This window comes from Elgaria multicarinata, chromosome 1, assembly GCF_023053635.1.
Source record: "Elgaria multicarinata webbii isolate HBS135686 ecotype San Diego chromosome 1, rElgMul1.1.pri, whole genome shotgun sequence".
NCBI classification, from domain to species: Eukaryota; Metazoa; Chordata; class Lepidosauria; order Squamata; family Anguidae; genus Elgaria; species Elgaria multicarinata.
In genome coordinates, this window is record NC_086171.1 from 23,974,183 (window position 1) to 23,996,508 (window position 22,326).

Below are 22,326 nucleotides of genomic sequence, written 5' to 3' on the forward strand. Positions count from 1 at the left end.
TCTTTAAAAGCTGTCATGGTGCCAATTTTCATGTGTTTAACTTTAAAACTGAGGGAGCTATAAGCATTTCTGTTAATTCCCATGGACGATAATGTAGCATTTCCCCAAAAACGGAATGGTTCTTTGATGGGTAATTAGATGGGGCAGAGAGGACCTGCTCTGGAACTCGGGGCAGAGAATCACCTCAATGAAGCTCCATCCTGAATTTCGGGGCAGCGAGGACCTGCTCTGCACACCCTATTCTACAGTACAGTAGGTAAGAACATTTCTGTATGTAGTTTCACTTTTCTCAGATGAGGATTTTATTGTGCTTCGAACACGGAATTTTAAGAGGGCTCCAGACAACAACATCTTTCATTTGTAACCTCCCATGTTTTCTCACCACTTCTATCTTTTTGTCTTACAAAACCACCCCCCAAAGACATTAAGGAGTCTGGGTTCACACAACACGTTAACCCACCATGGATTGTCATGTTGTCTGAACACAGGGCATTTTCCCCAGGGTGGCTTGTTAACCACACAGTGAAGTTTATTTTTCTTGAACATTCCATCTTGAAAACCTAGGCTTGTTGTTGGGTTGTTCTTAATAAGCCACACTGCATGGTTAATGAGCAACCCTCGGGGAAACACCTTGCATTCAGACAACATGATAACCCACCCTGCAGAAAATGTGCTGTGCAACATGATAACTCAAGGTTCAACAACAACCGACAATGGGTGGGTTAGTGTGTTGTGTGAACCCAGTCTTTTCAACTGGTAGCATTAGTAGTAGCTGTCCATCTCAAAGCATGCTCAGTCACTAATCTAGGATGACATGTAAAATAACACTTCTATGAACTAAATATACATTCTGCATGCAGCAGTACAGCTTTGGATACAACCCAGTATCCGCAGTGGTTAATGCATAATGACTGGAAATAAACATAGCCTGGAATACTTAATTATGTCACTGATGCAAAAATTACAAAAAGAAATAAATATTATCAATTTAATGAAAGTATGGTATGCAGCTCACAGTGCATGTAATTTCTTCTTCATTACTTCTGGCTGTCAATTAACATAGTCATTAAAACATAATTCATACTAAAAACATGGAAAAAATGGATTACAAATGTATGCAGATTGTTCAGCATTGCCTTTAACGTGTTCCTGCAAAATAATTACTAGCAAAGTTTGTGGTCCTGCATGCGGCTATGCCTGCTGCAGGGGTGGTTATGATTAGAAAACCCATTCCCATAATTAACACAGTAATTAGTTTACCAGGAATCCTGTTTAGAATAGGAATAAAAGTACTTACTATGACTTGGGTCCAGATCAACTGGGCTTATGGAGGTGGATTCCCCCACCCACCCCTTCCTACAGTAGCCCCTCCAGCCCCCTAAAAATGCTACTCAGAGAATCAGGAGGACTCTGTTGATTGGGGTGAGCTGTGCTGTGGAGATCCCCCAAAATTGGGCAGAGGGACCTTCTGCCAACAGAGTGGAAGGTCTCTTCCTGTTGCGAAGGCAGATCCAGAATCCAACCCAATATTTATTTGTTATATATACAATGTACAGTGCCTCAGAGACAACTTTCTAACGTAATGAAAATGTACGTATATATGGATGCATGTATGTTTGCATGCATGTCGTTTTATGTTGTTTATATAACTGCCCAATGAACAATGTCCTCTGGGCAATTAACAATAATTAAAAAACATAAAACAATACAGAATAAAACAACCACGAAAACTAAGTAAATCCTAGTCCCAGCCTGTCCCAGTCAGGAATCTTGCTGCCCTGACATGGTCCAGCTGAAGTATCTGGACTTTTCCCCCCACATAGAATCATTTGCAGTAATCCATTCAGGAGGTTACCAAAATATGGATAACTGTAGTAAGTCTATCTGGATAGGGCTGCAGTTGGTGCAGAGCATCTTCTAGCTTAAGGTCACATGCTCCTTCAGTGATAACGATGGATCTAGGAGCACCCCTAAACTGTGAGCCTGACCCCTTAAGGCAGCTTTCCTCAACTTGGAAGTGGATCCAGATTTGGTCATGCTTAAAGAAAACCCATTGGAATCAATGGGACTTAAGTAAATCATGACTAAATTAATTTCCATTGATTTTAGTTGTTCGACTCTAGGCATGACTAAATATCTATCCAAGGCTAGATATTTTCAACTTCCATCAGGCCCAGCCACTGTGGCCAATGGTCAGGAATCCTGGGAGTTGTAGTCCAGAATGGTGGAGGGCCGCAGGTTGGGGAAGGGTGCTTTAGGGGTAGGGCAACCCCATCTAAAACCGTAAATAAATTGAAATGGTACTAATATAAAAATGGGAAAATAAAAGGTTCTAATGGGCAAGAGGGCGTTTCCATCACATTAAAAAAAAAGCTTGGGGATTCTTTTTTCATACTAGTGTGCTTTATTTGCCTGTGCAATAAAGAGAGATAAAAAAGAAAACTATGATTGGCATGCTAATTAAAGGCTCTTAGAAGAAGAACTCGGAATGCATCTGTAGGATAACAAAGGCATGCCAGTGAGTTAATTGGAAAATATGTAAAGATATTGCTTTACCTTCTTTTCAAGGCTAGAAGAGCTTGCGGGTTATTCCCCAGGCCACGACTTAACATACTTTGTTCATTGTGGTAACACTTGTTAACCTTGTCAGTAATCCATTGTAGTAAGTTTTAACACCCAATATGCACTTTTGAGAAAGCATTGTGAATTTTTCATATGACTACATATATTCTCACACATCTTATTGGAAGGAGATGTTGCATTACTGTCTGTGGACAGAGGGGGCGGGGGGAACAAATCCAAACAGCATGATCTGAGCATAGCATTGGCATTCCCATGATATTTGTGCCTTGCATATTTTACTAGAAGCGGTTTAAAAGAAGGGTTCTTGCAAAGAGGTTGCAGAGGCTGCTGTGCTGTTGTGATGGTCAACTCGTTGCAGTCCGGCCAAGACATCTTCTTTGTGGGTTATTGTGAAACTCCATTGGTTTCTCCCAATTCCCACATTCAATATTATGTATAATGACCAAAAGGGATGCAGTGTTTAAAAGGATTTGTGTAACTTCCCAAATTACTGCTCAGAAAGGGCCAAAACAGAATACGATTAGAAACCATAGTGTGCAGGGAGGGGGTTTAATTCTTCTTCCCATTCCATGGTCCTGATGAAAATCTCCCTCCAGCATAAGCTGCTAAGAGTCCTGTGAGGGGAACATCCATTGGCAAATGGAAATGGATCAACACATCTAACATCAGCCTGTCAGTGATAGCTCCAGAGAGCTTCGGCTATTGGGCGGTATAAAAATGTAATAAATAAGTAAATAAATAAATAAATTTGGATAGCCCTGGGGCACGGCATCTTCCAAGGCACCTCTCTCACACCAGTTGCTATTCCTCCTCCTCTTTCTTATCTTTGCTACCACTTGCTTGCTTAACAGAGATCAAGAAGGCAGTGGCATCTTCTGTTCCTTCTTACCACCACCATTGTCTGGGCAAGAGTGAGGCAGGTTGCAGTGATGAAGAGGAGCATGTCCAGGGGGCTCTTTGGCAGATGCTTCACCATGCCTACTCTTGACACCAGCCATGACGTCTGTTTTGGTCCTGAGGTGCCTAGGTATAGAAATGGAAACTGTAGCCACTAGAATCCTGATGCCAGCTCACTCTTTTTTTCAGATGGCTAAATCTCCAGTACTAAGTTCACAACGTCTTTCTGTATCTGGGGCTGGGTGGGGAGGAACTGGTTTGAAGTTGAACTCCGATAAAACTGAAGTAGTGTGTTGGACAATCTTGTGAGCTGGCACCAGTAGGGAAGAGAAAGCATCCTTTAATATATATCGCTGTGATCTACCAGCTTAATATTCCTGAATTCATTGCTTAAACCCGAAACCCTCAGGTCAAAATAGCTGTCAGGAGTGGCTTTCACCAACTCTATCTTGTGAGAAGATTGCTACTCTTTTTAGATGCATGATGACTGTAAGGTAATGCACTCATAGCTATTAGGTAAGACTATTGTAGGCTGTTTGTGGAATAAGGGCCAGCATTCATTTTGGAAATGATAAAATATGGAACCAAATAAGGTCAACTTGGTTCAGTTTTCATTCGTTCTGAAGCCAATGCAAGATTTCAATGCAGGGGATGAAGAATGAATAGGTGCACTTATTACTAGAACCCCCATTTTACAGATGGGGGGATCGTTACTGTCCCAAGATCATAAAGTACATTTTTATGGCTGAGCCAGTATTTAGGACCCTGGACTCCCTTGTTGATGCTGAACATAGTTTTCCACTTAACCACACAGCCTATTCCTCACTTCTAGACCATAAGAGCATGGGTATAAAATAAGCCTGGAACAGAGCACAGAAGGACATTCCATAACACAGCTTTTCCTAACCTGGTTCCCTCCAGATGTGCTATGGGAGTCCAACACAGCTGGAAGACACCAGATTAGAGAAGGCTGCCATAATCAGTCTCTCATTCTGGTTGATGGACGGAAATGAATTATGAAGTCAGCCTGAGGATTACTCTTTCAAAAACTCTTACAGATTTTGATCTAGATCCAATCTTTTAAACAAAATCATAGCCTCTTTTAATCTAAAACATTTTATTTATACAAAAATACAGTAAGTGCTTGAAAGATTATACATGTTCACATTCCTATTTTCATACATGTTGTACAGTGAAAGTGTTTCATGGAAGAATTAAAATTTCCCTTTATATGTAATAGTACAAAAAGTTTAGAGTGGACTGGAGCTACTTGATGCTCTCTCTTAGCTTTTGCCACTGCATGAAAAATATCAGGCACAAGACAGTGGCCTAGTTCGCACGATCACTGTGGCATCATTTGCCCAATTACCTACCCAAGCACAGCTTGTCATGTTGCCTGAACCCAGGCAGCATGGCTTGTTTGAGGGGCAATCAACCCTAAAACAACCCACAACAGGTCATGCGGTCCAGTCTCAGAGTAGACACCCAGGGTGTGTATACACTACAAATTTAAACCAACATCAAGCCATCTTGACTCTCATAGCATAAGAGGACCCCTGCTGGATCTGGCCAAATGTCCATGCAGTCCAATGTTCTGTTTCCTGCTATGGCTCCTTGACAACTGATATTCAGCGGCAGACTCTCGCTGAACCTGGAGGTAGCATGTAGCCGTAATGGTCACTAGCTATTCATGTTTCTTTCCTCCTTGACTTTGTCTAGTCCTCCTTTAAAGCCATCTGGGGCCAAACTAAACATTTTCCTAATCACACGTCGTCAGGGCCGGCGCTACCATTAGGCCAACTAGGCAGCCGTGTAGGGCACAGACCTCAGAAGGGCACAGTACTGCCCTTTAAGGGTCACAGTTTTATACAAATTAGCTGTTTTAAGAAAAAACATAATAAAAGGAAAATGTAATAGTTCAGAAACTCTTCTTGAACAGCTGAATCAAAGTTGGTGTTGGTGTGTGTGTGTGTGTGTGTGTGTGTGTACAAATAGCTTGCCTTGCCTAGGGTGCAAAATAGTCTTGCAGTGCGCAAGGCCCTGATTTGACTCAGGGTTAGTGTTTTGGGAGGGGGGATTAAACCTTCCAAATCCATTTTTCCTTGAAATCCCACCCTCACATAAGGGGGGGGGGGGGAGAGTTAAAAGAAAAAAGTCTCAATTGACTCCAATGAGAACTTTTAATCTTATTTTAACCCCCCCTTCCCCAGTGGTGGAATTTTAAGGAAAAAAATGAGGGAGGGAAGGGTTTAAACCCCACCCTCTCAAAGTGCTGCAGTTGTGATCAGAATCAGGGCCATGAACATTTACACAAAGGCAAAGAAAACTATCATGCATGACTCCTCTATGTGCAATTATCCAAATGTTTAGTTTAGCGAAGCTCTCACAGCTATCTACGAAGGAACACTGGCAAATCGCAGTTCTTGGAAGTTAGGCACGACAGTAAAACCAGTTTTGAAATTAGTAGTTTGGATTTGTAGCATAGACGCACCCTGCTTTTCAGTTTGTAGTAAAGCTTCTTGTTTTTTTCCTTCCTATGCAGCTGTTTTCTGGGATGCTACCCTGGGAAACCACCACTAGAGGTCACTAGATCTCACCTCTGGTGAGCAACATTACCCCAGGAGAAATCCATCTTGCCAGTAGCTCCACAGTTCAGTACATAGCCTGTTGCTATTAAATCTAGATTCCATTTTGTTGAGCTTCTGCTCCACTTAATGCTTAAATATTTCTTTAAAAATCAATATAAAAACAGACACGAAGCTTTTTTTAAAAAATAAATATTTCCACCATAAACTTTAACTCCTATGTGAATATACCTTTTCTCTCCTATTGGATAAACAAAGCAACAGCTCCTAGGAAAAAAAAATCTGTGTCCTGTATGATAAAAGAATTGCACGTGATATACATCTCTTAACTCTGAAGGATTGTTTCTGGTGCCCACTGGTTTAACTATATTGGCAAAAGATTCCTAGTCTGTTAGGAAATAACGGCAAGGCATAGAAAGCAGCACCTGAAGCCAAATTTGCAGGCCCTCAAAACAGAGACAAATTGAGCAGCCGGATGATTTAGCAAGAAAACGGTCGAATTCCGTCATTTAAAATTCCTTGTGAGGCCAGCTCCAAATCTAAATATTTTGGAAGACTAAAAGAATGTAAGCCATGCCTGTGGGGATCAATTTAGGAATGTCCTCTTCTTGCCAGGAGTTCTGAATGACTGCAGGCCGCGTTGGCTACAATGCACATTAAGAAGGGCCAACGCCGATGCCTGCCTGTAGTGTGGGGCAATTCTTTCCTACGTCATCACAGAAATCCAGACACTCAGGAAGGTATTCATGTGTTGTCCCCTCTCCTTGCACTGGGCATGAAATCAAGTGTGAACTTAAGAGCTCAAAAAACTAGACATGATGTTAGCGATCCCACAAAGGAGGGAGGGGGAAGTCTACTTTTTGTCAAAATGCACAGCAAATGCAAAACATCTGTTTCAATTATAATTGGCCCTGGCTGATTTCATAGAGTTGGGGGCTGGGAAACCTATTCTCAGTATGCAGGCTGCGAACATGATGTGCAAGTTCAGAGAAAGGGAGGAGGATAGAAATTAACAATCCTTTGTACAGGCATGAAAGGAAGAAAAACACACACCATGATCTTCCAAATTCTATGAGGTTTGGGAGAAAAACAAATGAACAAACCAGAACTTCAATGGTCCCCCGAACCTACAAATTCGAAAACGTTCATGAACCAGCTGAACAACCAATGCATAGATAAATGTTCGGGTCTCAGTTGTGACTCTTTGTCCCACAACTGCAAAAAAAGTAGTGCAGCCATGTATAGCATTAGCAGTGCGTTACTATGGTTTTTATGGTGTGGGTGGAGTAGGGTGAATAAGGCACTTTTGCTGCCAATACAGCAGACATCCTAGCAATCCAATGTAGGATTTTTTTTTCCTTTTATTAATCTCTGGGAAGATGCTTTGCAGAGATTTACTCTGTGTGTGTGTGTGTGTGTGTGTGTGTGTGTGCGTTCATGAAAATGTATGTACATACACACACACACACACACTTGCTCTTCCATAGTTATATACAAGCATTGATAAAGTGCAAACATTATTGGCATTTTGTACAGTCTCTTTTTCTCAGGAAGCACCAACATAGCTTATCCTATGACACAGTCAAGGAAGCTATTGCTATGGTATGACACTTTGCCTATCATGGCTTCCCCATAAAATAATTTCTGTTTCTCTGGAGCTGCAGTGTGGACACATAGGCAGGATCTTCAGGGCCAGAGAAAGCGAACTAAGGGCCCTCTTCCTGTTCTGAAATTGTGCACACAGAACGCAAGAGCAGCCTTTTCTCTTTCGTGCAAGTTTCCTCTTGTGGATTGTTACTTGGCACTGTTCACAGAGTCCTCCTCGGGGATCTTCTCTTCAGAACTGCTTCTTCCCGAGAGACTGTCTTGGTACTCAAAATCATTAAACCGCTCCGCTACGCACTGTGCAGTGAGCCGGGCTTCGGGATCATGGTCCCAACACTCGACAAGCGTCTCACACACTTTCTGGATGCCCTGGAATACACAGAGAAAGAAATGAACGTTTTCAAAAATCTGAAAGCTACATCACTCTGCAAATGCAAGTTCCTCTCCCTGCAAAACACAGTGAATTAGAAGTCCGAAGGGTGTAAATTTATACAGAATCTACTCATATGGTGTTGGCGTTACTGTGCTGTAAGAATGCTAGTAACACTTAGAAGGAAAATACAGCATACTAAACTGACACTATACATGCTTAAGTGAAGACAGGAAACACAGCTTGTCACGAATGATAGTAACCAAAGCTACTGCTTAAATCAGTCACCTTTTATGTTAGAGAAAATGGGTCTGAGCCGAAGGGCTTCAGGATGAACATTCTCATTTTACAGATGGAGAATTGAGGCTGTTGATAGAGAGCGGCTTGCTGCAAACATTGAAGTTACACCATTGTTTGGACAGTAAGAATTCTCCACTGTACATCATCATTGGTCAACGTAGTGGTTAAGTTTTCCAATTGATGGGTATGTGGTTGAGGTGGGAATAGATTGGGATTTTATATTGCGCTTTTAGATTTTATATGGCGCTTGAAGTTTTACAAGGTACAGTTCTTCTTGGCATAGTAATGACACTACAAATGGTCAATTTTTTTAATATGCCCATTGAATTTGTTGTTGGGCAGGCACTTTTCAAATATGGAGAGAACAAGGGAGCTAAAAGATTTAGGAATAATCCAGGGTTTAGTTCTGCCTTTCATTATACAAATCTGTGGGACCTTTGTCACAATGAGGAATAACTGAAAGTCATGGCTGGGAATATGATCTTTGAGTCCTAGTCATCTGCTAAGAGAATAGCTCAGGAAGTATGGAGTACACAATGGCTTGGATCCTAGAATGAGTGGGAAGAAGTTTGCACAAGGGGACTTTCCACCCTTCCTCATCCATCATGACCTTGTGCCCCTCAAAGTCTCTCCTGAGAGTTAGGGAACTCTTCAGTTTAGCATTTGAAGATACATTGGGGGAGTCTTGCTAGAAGAGGGGACGAGGGGGAAATTTGCCAAAAATTAGACAGAGCCACCTATCACAAACTCTGTTCATTGAAGGTGGTGCCACCTGATTTTGCCTAGAGTCCCAGTACTGGGAAAAAGGCAGGATATAAACAAATAAATAAATAAATAATGTTCAACTCACCCTCCACATAGGATTCAACTATATGTTGCTAATTGCATAGTGTATAACTCAAGTTTGTCTTTTGTTTTGCTCTAGTAACTGCATGTGGTCCTGATTCGGATCATGATTAGCCATTTCCCCTAATAATTCACTGGGGGGGATGACATTTTTTATTTTAAAGCTCCACTGGAGTCAATGGAGGGCTTTCTCTTATTTAACTTTCCTGCAGGGAGCAGAGACAGGGAGCTGCTGGAATTTCTGGAGGAAAAAATGGGTTGGGAAAAGGTTTTCATCTTTATCCAAATTTGGGCAGTATGCAGTTACACTAGAGTAAAATTAGAGATAACCCTCAGCTACACGCTAAGCAATTAGAGTAATATGTAGTGTAGTTCTTGGTCTCCCACCGTATACAAGAGAGTTCCCACACCTTTCCAACCCACCAGAGAGCTTTTCTGGAGGCACAGGAGATTGCACTGGGAGGAGGTGAGGGGAAGGTGCCCTTGGGTAAATGTCCTCCCACTTGCACCACTTAGATCCAAGCCATTGTTTTTAATAGCACCAATTATTCCATAGTGGGAATTCCACTGTTGGTGCCTAGTCCGTAAATGTAAGGGTTAATCCCATCTCTATTAACACTGGATGTAGTGCAGGCCTTAAGCACATGAGTACAGTTTCATGCCTTTGGCTCAGACTTATTAATTCATTAAATCATATGTTAAAGCATTTGGATTTTTATTTCAACAGAAGAAATCATGCAGCAAAACTCAGCTATTATCAGGAAGGAAATGGTTTCCTCTTTGGTTACAAAAACTGAAATTAAACAGAGTTAAGATGAAAACTACTGTGTTCTTTTTTTTAAAAAAAAAAGCTTCACAAAGTCCTGCATTAATTGCATAATTTACCTAATCGTTTATGTTGACAGATGTCAACAGTACAATTTTACTGGAAGTATACAAATAATATTCATTTACCCTGCATTGAAATTACCAACATTAAAGTTAAAATTAAATATTAAATATTAACTTGAAATCAGTAGTGCAACAAATCTCATTAAGATGTGAAGGGGAAGGGAAAGAGTACTGAGTAAAATCTATTTCAAAATTTAGTATTATGAATAATGGGTACATTACAAAAACGCAACTGCAGAGGGAGAACATGAATATGGAAGAGCTAATGCAGCACAAACAACTGCTTCAAGTGTCAAAGTTTTGCAAAAGTATTAACAGTGCAAGTCTATGTTTATCTACTTAGAAGTAAGCCCCATTTTCTTCAAAGGGGTTTATTCCCAGGAAAATGTGCATAATAAAGTGCCAATTAGCAAATATCAAAGGCTGATTCATAATGTCATTTCCACTGGCATTTGACACACCTAGTCAGTAAATGGTCCAGATGTGGCCAATGGTCATAAGCTGCCTATGCATGCCCTTGCAATGAAAGTATCATAAAATGTAAGTGGTCTGTGCTACTGCAGTTATAGCATCTTCAGTGACAAAATGCAGAGGCCACAGAGGAATCACAGGGGAGATAAAGAGCTGGATTAGTGACCCTAATGCAAACAACATAGGCTGATGCTCTTACCTGATGGTTGAGCCACGAGTTAGGAATCTCCGGCCGCCCCCTGTCCCGCAAAACATTGTCCTTCATGCTTTCAACACATGGATGCTCTCGCACTTTAGAACCAAAGGGTGGCTCATAGTCTTTCACCTCTGCCAAGGGAATATGAAGACAGAGGGACGCTCAGTTAGGCTTGTGGGTCAAGATCACAGAGGGCTGTTTTATTCTCCTTGACAGAAACAGAACCTGTTGACCACTCTTACCCATTACTATCTGACCAGCAACATAAATAGCACTGAAGCATTTTCTAGGCCCACTTCCTGCATGTACAATATTGCCTAGCCCTTTTTCAGTATTATCCCCCTTTAAAAGATGCAGACTGGCAATGACAGTGGTGGGCCTGGAATGCATTTCTCCAGATTCAAATATTTGGAATCCTAGAATCCTTCATAGAATAGTAGAGTTCAGACCAGCTTTCCCCAACCTGGTGCCCTCCAGATGTGTTGGACGGCAACTCCCATTATTCCCAGCCAGTGCCCATGCTGATTGGGTATGATGGGAGTTGCAGTCCAACACATCTGGAAGGCACCAGGTTGGGGAAAGCTAGTTTAAGCATTTTCTCCCAGGGATACAAAATTGAATTTTGCCTAACCAAAAGTTCTGTAGAGAGTTAAGAAGACAAGTTCTGTACTTGGTTCCCAAACCTTCTAGGTCCTATTTCTATTTGCTGAGGGATACGATTTTATGATGGCATATTTCAAAACAAAAGATACAACTCTAAAACTGATCAAGCCAAGACAAAACCCTCACCAGATCCAAAGCAGATTCAAACCCCCAATTCACTTCCCACATATAAATCCCAGCACAAATTAGGAGGTCTTATAGTACTTCAGAGCTCTGGAACAACCATCAAAACTAAACAAAGAAAGGGAACAAGGGAGGGGAGCATCAGTGTATGTCTGCATAGATGTGTTTTAATTTTGTTTTTCATCATGTTGTGCGCTTCATACAGAAAAAAATACAGCAAAACAGGAACAATTACAGTAGATTTCTATATAATGTAGAAATCATTGCGCTTTCTCTGAGAATGTATGTACTCACAGGGCTCTAATGAGCCTCTGGTATTGGAAGGAGATTAAGTGGTTGGCCTTTCCTGTTGCTTTTTCTTTTTTCTCCAAAAAAATTGGGAGAAGTTAGGAATGCAAAAAAAGAAAAAGAAAAAAGAAGTCTAAGAAATGCAGAAAGCAGCCATTCCCAATCTGATGGCCTCAGGATATTTTGACCCACAATTCCCAACATTCCTGATCACTGGACATGCTGGGGCCAATGGGAGTTGAAGCATAAAACATCTGGAGGGCACCAGGTTGGGGAAGGCTGCCGTAAAGACTAGAAAGGAAAATAAGCATTTGCAAAGTCCTAGCAAAGATAACAAATCTTTGTTGGCCAATGCTTATCATCCATGCGTCATTTTCTTTCTAGTTCAGTATTGATGATACTGGTCTATCTAGCTCAGTACTGGACACACTGGCCCATCTAGCTCAGCATTGACTTCATTGGCTGTCAGTGCTTTTATCAGGGTCTCAGGAAGCAGCCTTTTCCAGCTCTACCCAGCAATACTAAGGATTGAATTTGGGACCTTCTGCATGCTAAGTATGTTCTCTGCCACTGAGCTATAGTCCTTTCTTAACTACACCTAAAACAATGATAACATGTAAAAAATATTCAGACTGCTATTCTATTAAGGCTCAAGTCTTTTGCTCTCATATCCCCAAAGCAACACACCATAAAGTAGCCTTAGATATTTCAATAACGTCTGTAGCCTTTCACTTACACTAACAAGATTAACGTAGCCTACTGGAACACCCTGAAGAATATAGGAAAGAACCACAATGTCAGCATACTTAGACTAGAAGCCTATTTTGTGTCATGTTGTTTTGTGTCATGTTCTGCAAGTGATTAAAACCTTTTAGTTAATCAATAAACTGAACTGAACTATAAGGGGCCTACAGGCAAAAGCAGCATGGTTCCTATCAGGATTCGTGTTTATTGAATGTAAATGTGCATTTGTAATTTCTATGCATTCTTGTGATGAAGTATCAGTCACGTTCCAGTCTAATGGACACCACAAATTCACTAAACACTGTTGAGTATGGATAGTCTACATATCAGGCAGGCTGTGTGAGATAATTCCCTATTATCTATTTTTGACATGAAAGGAAGCAGGACAAAACTGAACACAGACACAAACTATATTTCCTGGAGCCAGTCTAAGGAAACAAGTGTGACATGAAGCAGAATAAAGGGCACTTTAAGAAATGCCAAGCTTTCTTCTGAAAAAAAGAGGAAGTTAATAACACTACACACACCCACACCCCTGCACAGTTATTACTTCTACATAACTACCACACAAAATCAATGGGGCAAATGTATAGGTAACTAGGAGCAGGCTTGCAGCTCACGTACTTAATTTTTCTTTAGTGAAAGGCAGTTAATTAAAAAGGCAGTAATGCCACATTTTGGAAATATAATTACGTGGGGAAAATAGTTGACCATGCCTTCTCTCACTTCTCCATTAAATTAGTTAAGTGTTAAAATGAAAACTGTGTGAAAAATTGCACGTGCTAGTTTTTGTCTTTTCTGTTATTTCCATGTAAAGTTTGGTCAAGTAACTTCCTAAGTAAAAGCACATGCCTTCTCAAGATGTGGCAAATGAAAAGTGCAGGTAGTGTGCCATCCTTTCCACTGAGGCTATTTATTTATTTATTTATTTATTGCACTTATATACCGCTCCCATAGCCAGGGCTCTCTGGGCGGTTTACAGAAATTCTAAAATTAAGATTAAAACAAGTATACAAAATTTAAAATTCTAAAACACAGAACATACACACATAAAGCATTAAAAACCGTTAAAAAAAACCCCTATTGTTTACTACAGTCAATAATAAACTGACCATGGATTTATTCCCCCAAACCAAAAGCTTTTGAGCAATGGGAAAATGAAGTGTAGCACTAGCCTTATTCAAAAATATTAAGCCTGTCCTCCCCACTGCTCCCTAGAACACCAAAGCGCCATCCCCCACCTGTGTACCCTTTTCCCCCTGTACTTTTATACTTAAACCAAAGGTATTGTTTTAGTCAAGCCAGCAAATCTTTCAGGCAATGCAGTATTACTGCCTTGAGCAGCTCAAGGCACAGAAGCCATTTTGAAAGGTATTTTCCAAATTATTCCCTGGTAACCTTGCTGATTCTGACTGATGTCATGTACTGGCAACAAAGATCTAGAAAATAAGCGGCTTTTAGAGGGCTGTCAGATCACTTAACGCTCCCTGTGCTTTCCTTTCTCACAGTATCCATGTCAGTCGCAAAAGCAAAATGCTTGGATGGAAATGATATTTCTCACAAAGCATAACATCTGGTACACAGCTGTTGTGCTGACTGAAATACCAAGCTACATACAGGGCAGTGGAGCAGTTCAAACTTTCTCCAAAGCAGCATTGCTTAGTTTCTAAATATGACTTCTAAATTATACTCCAGTGAAACATCAAGCAAACTGTGCACTCCTCCTTCCCACACACAAAACTTCCCAGCATTTAGCCCAACAAGTAATAAACTGGCCTTTTTCTCAGGATGACTCTTCACCTGCAGCGACACCGCTATTTATAGCTTCAGCATACTGATTAAAGCCCATGTATCTTTTCTGTTTCAAGCAAATGCTGGCTGACAAGGATTAAGACACTATGAAGAGTGTATTCAGCAAATCTTCACTTTGCGTCTACCTCACAAGCTTTTCAAAGACAACTGCACATTTCACAATCTTATTCCCAAGCAAAATGCAGTGTTACAGAAATATGCACTGGATTTAAAATGCCATTTCAAACAAAAGAAAACACAACATTTACAATATATTTGGTTAATGCCACTGTTGCCTTGCCTTCCTTGTCCCACAAATATCCTCATGGTTCCCCCGCCCTGTTTTTATAAATACTCTGTTAACTGACCTTTTAGAGTGAGGAGATAAGGATTTGCCACGAGCAAGGGTTTGAGTCATAGCATTTTAAGCCAAGGGTGGAAGGAAGTGGGATAGCAAGTTCAGCAGCAATAGCCACAACATGGAAGCCAGTGAATGATGAATGACTCAGCTATGTGGACATGAAGGCAGCCATATTTGGAAACTGAGAAGCTTTTGTTCCATTACTGGGATGGCACATTCATTATGGATAGTATAGTGGAAAGCATTTTCAGAGATTCTAGTACACACCACAAGTTCCACACCGTCAGTCTAGTACACACCACAAGACCCACACCGTCAGTCAGTCAATTGGTAGCCAATCATACCAGCACATTTTCCTAAATGTCTTGGCTGAAGTACACAACTCTTTTCAAATTGTATAGTTTTAAAACTTTACTAGGTCACTAATGTGGTACATGCTACAAAAAATAGTTGTGATTTGCACTATTCGAAGCAATCCACACTGTTTTAGCTTATTTAGTTAGTAAAACCATCCTAGTTTGATTTCTCATATAGCTATAATATCTATAAAACAATAGTTTATTCTGAGGTCTGAAAACTTTGCTTCGTTAGTAATGCACAATTCTAGGTTTATTATCTATTTTAGCCCTGACCTAGTTTGCATGTGTATTGCACATTTGAGCAATGCGATAATTAGCTTCTACCAGAGATTTTTATTTTTAAAAGAGAGATTTATAAAGAACTCCACCCTGTTCTACCTAAAGTAGTACATGCTTTTTTCTTTCCTGATCATATTAATTTTAGGCCATTCTGTAACTTCCTGTTCAGAGCAGCTGTGAGGGCGGTTCTTTCCCTAGGCACTATTCCAGGGTGCTCAGACAGAAACAGGAAGAGACCTCAGGCATCAGCAAGGATGAAAAGAGTCTTCCTGAGCAAACAGCTCATCCATGCCTTTAAAAGGCAAGCTGTGGAATGCAATACGCCAGAATTCTAAAAAGGCAGCCAGGGGGTGGGGGGAACCCATCTGATTTTTATTCTTTCTATAAAAAGAATTAAAAACAACTAAGGTCAAATCAGAAAATTAGAAATTACATTTTGGGTCTGAAGTGTTTACCAATCTGTATGCCACTGAAGTATTTAACTGTAATCCACCCCCATAGAGTGATGGTTTGCACAGTTGTATGATGCTTCATAACCTGGTAATAAACAATGGAGCCATTGAATGGAGCTATAGAATATCTTTATGCACACTTAAGTTTCTTCACACAGTCAGTCCTCACATGCCACACCAAAAAAATCAAGGCTAACAGATGCTCTGTCTCTGTCACGCACACACACGCGCACACACACACACGCAGGTTTAGGGAAAAGGCATCCTCTTAGTGGTCTAGAGCTGCATTCCATTTTGTTGGCTGGAAATGTCTTTTCTATGATAATGCTATTTGGTTCCCTCCTAGATGCCAATGAAATGAGTACACCAGCTGGGCAGCAGCAGATGCCTAGCGTGCTCATGGAGATGCCTCTGTCTCCATAACGTTTCCTAAAGATGTGGAATTCTGCACTTTCTGAAATGTTAGCAGAAGGTGAACATTTCAGGCTTGTCTGAGAAACCAACACATTGTTTGCAAGTACACCATAACACCATGCACTAAAACGTGTCTGATCAATTCAGCAGTAATTTGTGGGGCATATCTAAGCAAAAAGGTTACTTTCCCAGGTGGAACTTAAATGTTACAACTACAGTTGCATCAGTTCCTTTGCAACGTTACTAAAACCGAGGTTTTGCTGAATATAGAAAGGAACAATAAGACCAGAGAGTTATTTGTTATTACTTTCAAATTACATACAATCTGTTTCACTGTACCACTGCTTTTTTGACTAGAGTTAACATATAACTGGATAAGAAGCTATTAGAAGTGCAAGGGATGGAAAATCTGCAAGAAGTTACAGAAAGCCCAAAAATTAATACAATCAGGAAAGAAAAGGCAAGTACTATTTTATGTAGAACAGGGTGGAATTCTTTATAACCCCCCTTTGAAAATATATAGATCTATGGTAGAAGTTAATTATCACATTGCACATTACTAAAGTGTGCAATACATAATGAAAACTAGGTCAGTGCTAAAACATACAATAAACCTAGAATTCTACATTACTAATGATACTAAATATAACAGATTTTGGCAATGTGAATTGTTAACCACAGCTGCACATGACTACTAGCAAAAAATCTTTTTAAAGTTATGTTTTAAAAGTTATACTTTTGTAAACTGCCCAGAGAGCTTTGGCTATGGAACAGTATATAAAAGTAATTAATAATAATAATAATAATAATAATAATAATAATAATAATAATAATACAATACAGAACAGTTTAGAACAGGCTTTTGCAACCTGGTGTCCTCCAGATGTGTTAGACTACAACTCTTGTTAGCTGGGATGATGGGAGTTGTAGTCCAGTTGTAGTCCACCTTCCAACCTGGAAGGTGCCAGGTTGGAGGAACATAGTTTAGAATATAGTACATGTCATGATGGCATAATTCAGTTCTGTTCTTGAAGCTAAGGAGAGATAACTAGCTTGGAGACTGCAGGGATGGGAGACCACTTTGAGCTCCTTGTCGAATGACAATGTTCAAATGTAATAAATCAATAATGTCTGGAAATACTGCTTCTGCATAGTAGTATTTAATCTCATCTGAGATTATCTATCTATCTATCTATCTATCTATCTATCTATCTATCTCAGATACACATATACACCGTATCAAACACAGTGCACTACACATACCTCCAACACCATTGCAGCGAGATGTCATTTCCCACAGAACCAAAGCCATGGAATACACATCAGTCTGCTTGAAGGATTCAACATTATCCAAGTTCATTCTGGATTCCAGGACTTCAGGAGCCATGTACCTTGCTGTGCCAACCTGTCAGCAGTTACAAAACAGTTAAAAATGCTTTTTTTAATGGAAGAATCAGTTCTGGAAGCTCACATAATACAGCTGTATGTAACAACCTTTTTCCCCCTTGAGTATATCTCGATTTATTTTTAAAAAAATCCATCATCATCATCATCATCAGCCTGCAGCTATGCAGAGGAAGAGGCTCTACTAAGAAAACAGGTGTAAGCTTGTTTTTCGAAGGTGCAGTTACTAGGGATAGGAAGATTTAATCATCACCCCAGTGCTGTCTCAAAGTGCACACCCTATCTTCTCTCCCATAAATGTGAATAGTTGACATCCATTCATAAAATAAAAAGAGGAAGTGCACCATTTGGGGATACCCGTCCACCCCAACAAAAGATGGCCCAGTCCTTGCTGACAAAGATCCTGCAAGGGATGATGGGCACCCCTGCAGTTATGCCAAGCCCTTCACACAAGCATAACCAACCCAACACAAAGGTGGGCATTTTGCCAAGTCTTATTTTAAATCTGCTAGCTCCCCCCTCCCCACGCCTTTTCTTTTACCACTCCCCATGCCATGGCTCACCTGCCCACTGTTGGCCAGGTCATCTACAGACAGAGTCGGATCCAGCCGCAGTGATAGCCCAAAGTCACAGAGGCAGCAGGTTAAGTCATTTTTCACCAGGATATTGGAGCTCTTTAGATCTCTGTGGACAATAGGTGTTTTGGGTCGGCCACAAGGTGTATGGTCACTGTGAAGATGAGCAATCCCTCGAGCCAAAGATCCACCCAGTTTCCAGAGGTCCTCCCAGCTAATTATGTGTTTTATGAGATATTCCTGCAAGTTTCCCCTTGAGTGGAAAGCAGTGATCAGCCAGTACTGTTTGCCTAGGTCTGTCTTGCGCTCCTCTGCTGTGAGGAACTGAAGGATATTCTCATGCTTCAGATTTATGTCAGAGAAGATGTCTTTCTCAGTCTTCCAGGAGGCATATTCTTCATAGGAGAAGATCTTGACAGCCACTGTTTCAAACTGTTCCGACGTGTTTTGTTTCAGTTTAGCCTTATATACCTCAGCAAAGCGACCTTTGCCCACCAGGGCGTCTAATTCAATAGGCAGCAGTTCAGTATTATGGTTAATGTTGTTGGCACAAGTGGAACTGATGTCAGAGCGGTCATCATCTAACATAATGGCGCACACATCACTACAGTCTGTATGTTTCCTGGACTTGACATTCTTTTCCCATGCCTTGTTGAGCTTCCTCCTCCTCTGAATGCGGTAGCAGTAAAAGATGAAGATGACAGCAATGGCGATCACAAGCAATGGGACAAGGCTTATTAGTGCAACTTTAGATATCACATCTTTCACTTCTTCTATACTTGAGGTGACACCTAGAAGAAAGGGATTAAAAATGGCTGAAATATGTATACAAAGGTGCTATAACAATCTGGAAAAATGCCTATAAGATTAGTTCACACTAGCACTGCAGCTCCACTTTAAGATGCAGTCAGGATCTATGGAACTACACAATGCCTCATGCCCAAGGAGGGTCACTGAAATCCTGTTTCTCAAACAACGGTCTTCTGTGCCACATGGTAAGTTAAAATCTCATTGAGTACATACTGGATGGGTTCATCTAAAGAAGCTTTTTGGGGTCTTGGTTTCTACACTTGAGAGAATGCTATTTGAGATCTTTGGGGGAAGCTCTTGTATCAGTACCACAGTAATCGGAGGAATGTTTGGTGAGAATGAGAGGGGATCTTCTTGGTTGCTCCCAGGCTGTGGAACTCTTTGCCAAAGGAGTCTAGGTTGCCTCCGTCTCTGCTGACCTTTTCCAGCAGGGCCTTTAGCATATAAGCTGGTCTACTGGTCTGGGTGCTATTTTTATTCTTGTATTGCTGCGTTTTTAAAATTGTATTTTAATTTATTTGTTTTATGATTGCGTCAACCAAGTTTTAATTTAAAGAGGCTTTTGTTTTTATTGTTAAACACTTTGAGCACCATTTTCTGGGGGTAGGAAAGCAGGATATATATCAAATAAATAAATAAATAAATAAATACTTGGGCATACTATGGCAAAGCATAAAAACAAAACATAAAACTCACTTCAGGTAATGCTGTGTTTACTTCTTCTTGTCTGGATTTAAAATTGGGGTAAAAGGGAATCTCTTGCTTATTTGTCAATTCCCAATGTGCATGTGAGTGCATGTATGACTGCTGAATGGGGTCTGGGCCAATTTCTCTTTTCATTGGTCAGCATTTAGCCAAAATGATTGTCGCTAGTACCAGCATCAATACAGTCTTGTCATTCTTGTAGTTATAGGTCAGAGGCAGTATCTAGTCAAAGAGGAAGCCAGAACAACTGCACTATGTTTCACAAGACCGCTTAAAAAAAAAACACAATGTAAGAAGTTTAGTCTAGACTAGGAGTGTGCTTCATCATGATTTTTATTATCGAGTTAATTTAGTAAAGCAAGATGGTTTCTTTGAGAGTATTGCTTTCCTTTTCTTTTTTTAAAGTGTAAAACTGTTTTACTCAACAGATGAAAATCTAGTCTGGGTAAGAGACAATGGAACAGATAGCCACAGTGGAATGAGTGGCTTGTGTAATCAGACTCTTGGATTGACTGCACAAACTCGCTTTTCGGGGGCGGGGGAGACAAACACACAGTGTCTGAATCACTCTATTTTCTCTCTAAAATCATATTATTTTTCAAAATCAAGTCATCTAAAATACTATCTATTCATGAAATGAGGTTCTAAAATACAAACACCCAGAGAGTGAAAGCAAAGAAAAATAAAAAAGTGAAAGATGAAAAGTCATGAGGTTTCTAATACAGAAGTAAAGGGAAATGAGTGAAGTCCGTTTGGCTGCAGGTTAGGAACAAACAACACATTACATGCAAGTGCATACAGAAGTGCCCTGAAAACCCCTTTTCTTTTATACAGGAGAAACTGCTTCAAGACAGGTGACTAGGAGTGGAGAAGCAATTGGGGGGGGGGGTGTCCTTTCCTGTACTAGTTCCCCGCTCCAAAAGCCTTCCAACAACTTTTACCCTGTGAGGTTTCATGTATATCTGAAAACCCATGTTGTTTGTGTGGGGGGTGGGTGGGTGAGTGGGTGTCCACAGGAACCGCTCAGGAGCAAGGAAACTGTAAGTGGGGGAAGGGTACAGCATTCCTTCCTCCTCAGCACTTTACATTCTCAATGTGCCTTCATTCCAGAAACTTTTACTTCCTGTACAAAAATGGGTCTTGAGCTGCTATTAACATTGAACGTTAATGTGTACTTTTGCCCTTTAGAAGGGTACAGATATGCCACAACCAAGTTGCCATGTTTTATCAGAAAATTTAACAGGGTATTTGTTAGAATCCTGGCTTCCTTTTAAAAATAAAAGCATCTAGCCTGTCCTGTTAAATGCTCACAATTTGCAAGCTGTGCCAAGCAATGATTCCCTACTGCAGCTACAGAGATCTCTGAGCAATGCTGAGTATCTTACATATTATTAGCAATCGTTATGTAGCTAAAACAGTAGCATCCATGAACAAGGGGGTAGTAAAAGCAGGCTTGGGGAAATCCCAACATTTGCAGAAGTATCAAAAATACTTTAGGAACTAACCCTAGTAGGGAAATGCAAACACTGCCTGAGGACAAATAATTCTTCTTGGGGTAGGGAGAATAAAACAGGGAGTAAGTACAATGGAGTGTCATCTAAAAGGGCATGGCTGGCTGACTGGAAGCATGAACAGGAGCACTCCTCACTGCATGTTTTGTTGTAAGTCCCATGTGCCTTCTTTATAGTCAGAATGCAAGAGTGGGGAGAGACTTGGAGGTGATCACCCATATGATGCTGAAGTAGCTAGGAAGTAGTGGACAGTTACAGGTGGTAGAAGTGAAAATGTCCTAGCAGTTCCTGAGTGGCCAAAAGTATTAACAGATGAAGGAAAGAGTTTAGAGCCATTAGAACGAGCACAATGAGGAAGAAAATGACTGGGTTAGGAGTGAAGAATGCAAAAGAAAGATACTTGGAAGAGCAGAGAAATCAAAAGGACATGATTTTTCAAAAAATCCCTGCAAGAGAATAAAGGGAGATTTACAGTTTCTGGGACTGTGGTTCAGTGACTTACCAAACACTTATTGGATTATTTTGTGGCATATTTAATACCATCCAATACGTATGAGAATTAAAATTTAGAAGGCTAGTGAAAATATTCATCTGTTTTGCATGTGCTCTCTTAATGGGAAGCTTCAACAATCTAAATTGGGCTGCATGCAATTCCAGCATGCCAGCTGCTTGATAACTCTCCACTCTATTTTTTATGAACCATCTTTATGGCATTTGTCAAGCAGCAGGTGGGCCACGATACTTAACCTGCTACCTATGGCCCAGGAACTGCTTGCTGTCCCAGACTTGATAAACATAAAAGCCCAGTTCTAGATACCCCATAGGGTTCAAGAAAGAGGAGGGAAGCTCATTGCCAGCAGTGGGTATGCACCTCCCAGCCCGGCTGAAATTGGTCTTGGTACAAAAAGCACCCTGAATTTTTCTACCCATTTACCATTTCTTATGTAGAGGCATGTTTTAGACACTGTGTCTGTCACTTTGAGAGAAGGAAGCTCTCACATAGGATGTAAGGATGAGAAGAGAAAGGAACAGGGAGATACAAGTGAGGATAGAGAATTGCACAGCTGGCATTCTGAATAACTAAATGAGGCTAAGCAGTTTCA

At 40.6% G+C, this 22,326-nt stretch overlaps 1 protein-coding gene across 1 annotated transcript in view; it reads right to left on the reverse strand.

Moving 5' to 3' along the window:
* Positions 1-5,856: 5,856 nt before the first annotated feature.
* TGFBR2 (transforming growth factor beta receptor 2) overlaps positions 5,857-22,326 on the reverse strand; it is a 59,419-nt gene continuing 42,949 nt past the window's right edge. The window contains exons 4-7 of the mRNA XM_063125028.1: positions 18,186-18,988; positions 17,482-17,623; positions 10,748-10,875; positions 5,857-8,039 (exon numbers count right to left, since the gene is read on the reverse strand). Coding sequence (XP_062981098.1) covers positions 7,860-8,039; positions 10,748-10,875; positions 17,482-17,623; positions 18,186-18,988 — 1,253 coding nt within the window. The 3' untranslated portion in view covers positions 5,857-7,859. The remainder of the gene's footprint in view (positions 8,040-10,747; positions 10,876-17,481; positions 17,624-18,185; positions 18,989-22,326) is intronic.